This window comes from Pteropus medius, unplaced genomic scaffold, assembly GCF_902729225.1.
Source record: "Pteropus medius unplaced genomic scaffold, Ma_sr-lr_union100, whole genome shotgun sequence".
NCBI lineage: Eukaryota > Metazoa > Chordata > Mammalia > Chiroptera > Pteropodidae > Pteropus > Pteropus medius.
This window is the reverse complement of record NW_024349802.1, coordinates 11,654,787-11,660,586: the sequence shown is the minus strand read 5'-3', so window position 1 is coordinate 11,660,586 and position 5,800 is coordinate 11,654,787. Positions and strand designations below refer to the sequence as shown.

General features: G+C 49.4%; 1 protein-coding gene across 1 annotated transcript in view; it reads left to right on the top strand.

Annotated features, from left to right (window-relative positions):
- The window catches only part of DIAPH1 (diaphanous related formin 1), an 86,072-nt gene extending 80,825 nt beyond the window's left edge, over positions 1–5,247 (top strand). The window contains 1 exon segment of the mRNA XM_039836365.1: positions 5,090–5,247. Within this exon segment, the coding sequence (XP_039692299.1) occupies positions 5,090–5,247 (158 nt within the window).
- Positions 5,248–5,800: the final 553 nt, after the last annotated feature.

Here is a 5,800-nt window from a genome sequence, read left to right as displayed (position 1 = left end):
TGAGTTTCATCTGTCATGGCCAACTGCCTGTTTCCACTCACACGCAGAAGATCCAGAGGGAACTTCCCTCCTGAGGGCCCTTGTGTCTGGTTCAGTACCTTCCCGATACTGAATCTTTGGTTGCAACTCTTGCCCATATTCCGGCCTCCTCTGGGTACAGGCTCTCCACAGGAGAGGAGAGGTGGGTGTGATGGGTGTAGGACTTCCTGGGACAGAGTGTTTAGCCTTACAGATTAGTCTTTGCGTGGAGAATGCAACTAGTAGTATTTCTTCGTGTTTAGTCTTTAGAGGTTCTGCCACACTGTTTCCCACCCACCATATAAGGTAATGTGGCCTTGCATTAAGCATTCCTAACCAGACGAAAGCACACAGCATCACTGTTCTCTGTCCTCTCAGCTGAGTGTCAACCTGCATCAGACTTTGGCGGGGAATTCCCTTTTAAGCCTCTTCCTGTGGAACTGTGCTAGAATCCCAGATGCTTCCTGTACACAGGCGGCCAGACATCAGTGACTTCCCTCTGCCAGGGAGGCCCATTCTCCACTTCTTCCCAAGTGGGAACCCAGGATTCCCAGGCAGAGGAAGCAGGGATTTTGTTGGAACCTAGCTTTTCAGCAGAGTACTTGAATTAGTCAACGTACTGTTCCCCAGTGCAAGAAGGAATAGGAGCGGACTTACACTAGGAGATAGTGAAGCCAAAAGCAGGTGAAAGTGAAAACTACATACCTTTTAAATGGGCTCCATCCTATAACCTTATCTTTCTGGGCTCTGGGTACACTAAACATACCTGAACATACCTGGGAGATTCTCTCAGGGGAGACATTTCTAGTTACTCAAATAAGCTCTTTAGACCTTGGTGCATTCACTTCATATGAGGTGGCCTTACATTAAATGTAAGTAGAAGGCTGGGCAGCGGAGCATAGGACTAGGTAGGGACCAAAAGACCTAAAGTCAGGTCTAACTCTGATGCTATCTAGGTTACTTTAGGCAAGGTTCTGGGACTCAGTTTCTTCATGTATAAAATGAGAGTTGGACTGGAAAGGCCTCTGGGGTCCTTTCGAGCTTTAATATTTTTTAATACAGTGACAATAGGATTAAGAGGAAAAGAAAAGAGGCAGGACCCAGAAGGCCCCATTCTCAAACTATAAAGGCTCTGGTGGCTGTGGGTTTCCCTTAGTGGCTACTGGACTTAGCTGGTTGCTTAGCTGTTTCTGTACCTCCTGGCCCATTTCTTTGAGCCAGAAAACTGAAGCGCTGTCAAGCAGATCCGCCTCACAGCCCTCCTCAGTCTCAGGGAGGCAGCTGTCTCTATTCAAAGACACTAGCTTTCTCCCTAGGATTTAAAGGAATGTTAAAAAAATCTCCCATCTCTGGAGACCTGAGGGAGTGACCAGTATACAAAGACCCATTGAGCAGTCAGAAGAGGGAAGTTACTATCAAGGCTGGTTCATTAAAAGTGACGTGTAAGCTGCTGTGATCCGCAGGGTGTGGGAGAACAGAGGTTTGCCTGTCAAGGGGAAGAATCCATGTGATTGTATTACTGCTACTGTTACAGGCTGATGATCGAGTCTGCTTGTGGTTTTAATGACTCAACTTTATCTCCATGTCTGAATTGTGGCCTCTCATATACAGGCCATCTGTTCACTGGGATAAAAGTCAAGGGAAGAAAGAAATTCATCTCTCTCCCTTTCTTCTCCTCTGCACTTCCCAGCTTCCCTGAGGGCTCCCCCTGCACTAATGGAACACTAATAAAAGTTGGAAAAGACTAAAGCCGTCTAGTGATTAGCACCTAACCTCCTCATAGGCTAAAGGAGTTAAGACCCAGATAAGGCCTTGCCCAGGTCTACAGACCTGGCTAATGGTGGAGCCAGAAGTGTAGCCCACATTTGTGAAGCCAAGTCCAGGGCTATTTCAACAAAGCCTACACGATTGGACAGGAAGTGAGTGAGCCTTCTGTATAGGCCAGAAATACTCTCTCATACCTTCCAGCAAGGAGAGCCTTGGACAAGGTGAATGCTTCAGGGAGTTTTCTGATGACCACCTGTCTGTAGAAGTTTCAGAGTATTTCCTATAGCACCACTTATCCTCCCTTCACTTCTGTAAAAATAGGACAGGAATTATAATCAGGAGAGCTTTAGACAATAATGAGTTCTTTAGGGTGGTAATGATTGCCCCATCTGTCCTAGTTTCTTCTTCCCTAAGGAAGCTTATTAACAAGAGCACTTCCTCTTAGTAATAGTTCCTAGCCTGTGTTTTAGAAATGTCTTTTTCCAGACCATTAACCTTTTCAAATTCATCTCTACTGGTGTCATATGGTTGATTTTACTGGAGTTTTTACCCTAGCCCGCCCCTGATTTCTAGGAATCTGGTCTCAGAGACCTGTGATCAATGTCTCAAGAGTGTTCCTTTATTCCCCACAGACTGTAGGACAGTTTTCTTATGAGTTAAATATCCTCCTTGATCCCATGTAGTCAAAATACGTATCTGCTTCTGTGGCTACTTTTCAATAGTCTTAACATGTACCCAAGTTAGAGAAAGGATGGGGAGCAGTCAGTTTTTCTGGATCGTTTAAGCTATTCAGCAGAATTGTGGCCCTGAAGACAGTGTGGGAGCCACGTTCCTCGATTGTTCCTAGTTCCGACAAGAGCCTTCTCATTCTGAGGCTGACCTGAGGCCACGTCGTGTCCATCCCTAGTATACCCACTTCCAAGGCTTAAAAGGGTCGTTTTGGTCTTCTCCCCACCTACCACCCACTCCTAATTTTTATGAACTCTAATGCACCAGATGCTTTTTGAATGTAGAAAAATCTAGAAACGCTGCTTGACTAGGTATAACTGGTATCCTCTTAGAGGAAGAAACCAAAATGAGAAGCAGCTTAAGACATGTCACAGTTGACCTTGTTGCCCAGGACATGTGTCCCTGAAGGCCCAGTGTTCTTTTACCTGGGGTCTGGAGTCAGAAGTTATTTCAACACATACATACCCTCTGCCAGGCCCCGGCCCCTTCCCTACCTCCCCTTCCAACACACACACACAGGACAGATATTTGCAGATTTTCTTAACTGCTGGAGATTGAATTCAAAGGAGCGGTAAAATGCTGTCAGCCTCTGCCTTTCTGGACATGAGAAGTAGGGACTAGTTTCAGCAGAGTAGAAACTAAGTGGGTCTGAGGAAGAGTTTGCTGGGGAGACTAAGGAGGAAGACAGGAGAAGCATGTCACTGTGGACCATCCTAGTCACACTTCTGGACGCTTCTTTCCCTCCCAGGTATCACTGAGGCAGTGTTTCATGTTCACCATCCAAGGAGTGGTTCGTGTGACAGCCTCCGAGTCTAGGTCACACACCTTCCACGTGTAACCAGATGGGCCTTGTGTCTGTCAGTCAAGGCCTTCACTGTTCTTTTTCCTCTTATTAGACAGTCTCTTGTGTCCCTGGATGGAGGAGGAGTCCTGCAAAGTGGTAACCCGTGAGCATGCTGTGTGCTCCCCGCTGACCAATAGGTAGCCTTTGCCGTGTGAACACAGTGGCGCTAGGTCACGTTTCTGCAGAGAAGCTAACAGCTTGGTGAAGACTTGGGCCCTGTGACCCTGTTTGGCTTCTGCCCTCCCTGAAGCTTTTCGCTGGTCTTAAGGCGGCAAAGGCGTTCTGAGTACTTGGTTCACTGGCTCCTCTGGATGCTTCCTTTCTGCTTGAGCGCCGCAGCCGCCCCGCCCTGCACCTGCAGCTGGGGGGGCCTGGCTTCATGAAGGTCTAGGCGCTGCTTCCTCCACTCAGCTTTCCCATGACCCACCAGGCTGGTTTGTTTGTTTTAATTGAGATATAAATCACATGCCTCAGATTCACCCTTTTAAAGTATACAGTTGAGTGTTTTTTAGTATTCACAAGGTTTTACAACCATCACCACTGTCTAATTCTAGAATATTTTCATCACCCCCAAAGGAAACTCCATACCCATTAGCAGTCACTCCCCATTCTCCCCTCCCCCAGCCCCTAGCAACCGCTAATCTACTCTGTCTCTGTGGATTTGCCCATTTTAGACATTTCATAGACATTTCATTTGTGTCTGGTGCCTTTCAGCCCAGCTCTTTGTATACATGGCGGTCTCTTCGTGCTGCTCCCGGGGCATGGGAAGAGGCAGACAACGTGAGATGGGCATGCTCCCAAGGAGCTGCCTTCCTGTTGAGGATACTGGACTATAAATCTGGATTCCATTAATGAATGAGAGAGCCTTAGGGCTGGCTCGCAGCAATTAGAACAGAAAGTCACGGATTAATTGGTTGTTCTGGTCCGAGGAAGACCACTGGGGCTTCCCAGTGAGTAGGGCCCTACTGGCCGTCCTCGGCCCCGGCACTGCCTGCCCCGACTCACCCGTCCTTGCCCCATTACCTTCCCTCTGACACGCATCCATGCCGTGCGGGGCCCTTGGCGTTTGTGTCACAGCTGCTACCGTTGAGGAGGTGGGGGAGAGCTGGGCAGGTGGGCTCCTGGGGAGAGGGAGGGTCAGCGGGGCACATGAGAGTGTGATAGGCAAGTGACGTCACTGTGTGGCCGCTGCTTGCAGGAATCTCCCCGGCAGCCTGCCGAAGGCCTTCCCCTGCTAGGGACACCTCCCCCGGGGCTGACCGAAAGTGATTTTGGCCAAAGAGCTTCCTGGGAACTGCCAAGAAAACAAAAATAATACTGTTTATTAAGCTCGAGCCTATTCAATTCCAATAACATTACAATGAGAAAACCGATTTTGAGTACTTCACCTCCCTTTAAGTACATACGCTTGAACCCTGTTCTGTCTGTCTAGCTGTATTCAAACCTTTGTGCTGTTTTCACACAGGAAAGCGAGAGCACGGCTTGCTCTCCCGCCTGCACTGATCCTTTCGTATATTCTCTGTACCTTTGCCCTCCAGCAGCATATTCCGCATCTTCTTGGATCTCTACCCTTCCTTCAAAATAAGGGCTACTGTGACCCGGACAGGGCAGCCACGTTTCATGACGTTTCATGATGTTTCATGGCTCCTGGCTGAATGTCTGTCCCGGAGTTCGAAAGGGATTGGAAGCTGAGACTTCTGTGGACAAGATCCCTTATATCTTCTCTTACAGCCAACAGGAAGGCCGGGTGTGCAGTCACATCTCTGCTAGCCTCGGAGCTGACCAAGGACGATGCCATGACTGCCGTTGCTGCCAAGGTGCCCAAGACCAGTGAAGGAATCCCCACAATCCTCGAGGAAACCAAGGAGTTGGTTGGCCGTGCGAGTTAAGCCGGGTCCTGTGGCCACGCGCTCCTCGGTGGGGCCCCAGACTGTCCTGCCCTTCAGCACGTGCCTGGAGGGTCATGGAGATTCTCCTGTGGGGTGGCTGCTCCCACTGCCCTGACCTGTTCTTCTCTCTGGCCTGCTGCTCTTTGTACATCACACACAGCTTCAGCTGCCTGGAGGCCAGAAGGAAAGGGCAGTGTGGGGAGGCCTGAGCCCAACCCGGCCAGCCCTGGCTGTCGCATTACCAAAGCAGGCTCCGTGTTTGCTGCCTTAACCCCAAGTGTCTCCTCTGTTACTCTGAGGCCTGTCTCAGACGAGGCCGCCTGCTTTCTCAGCCCCTGACTTTCCAGGGGGCTTCCCATAGGTCAATCTCGCTGGGTTTGTGCTTTTCTTTCGTGGTTTCTCTGGCCCTGAGACCAGCATGGGGCTTGTGAACCTTTGGGCTATATCCCTTCTCTCATTGCCGTCACCTCTGCTCAGCTTTTCTCCCAGCTACTGTTATTTATTGCTAGTGGTGTGGCATTGGGAGCTGCTTTTAAGAAAGTGGGAGTAAATC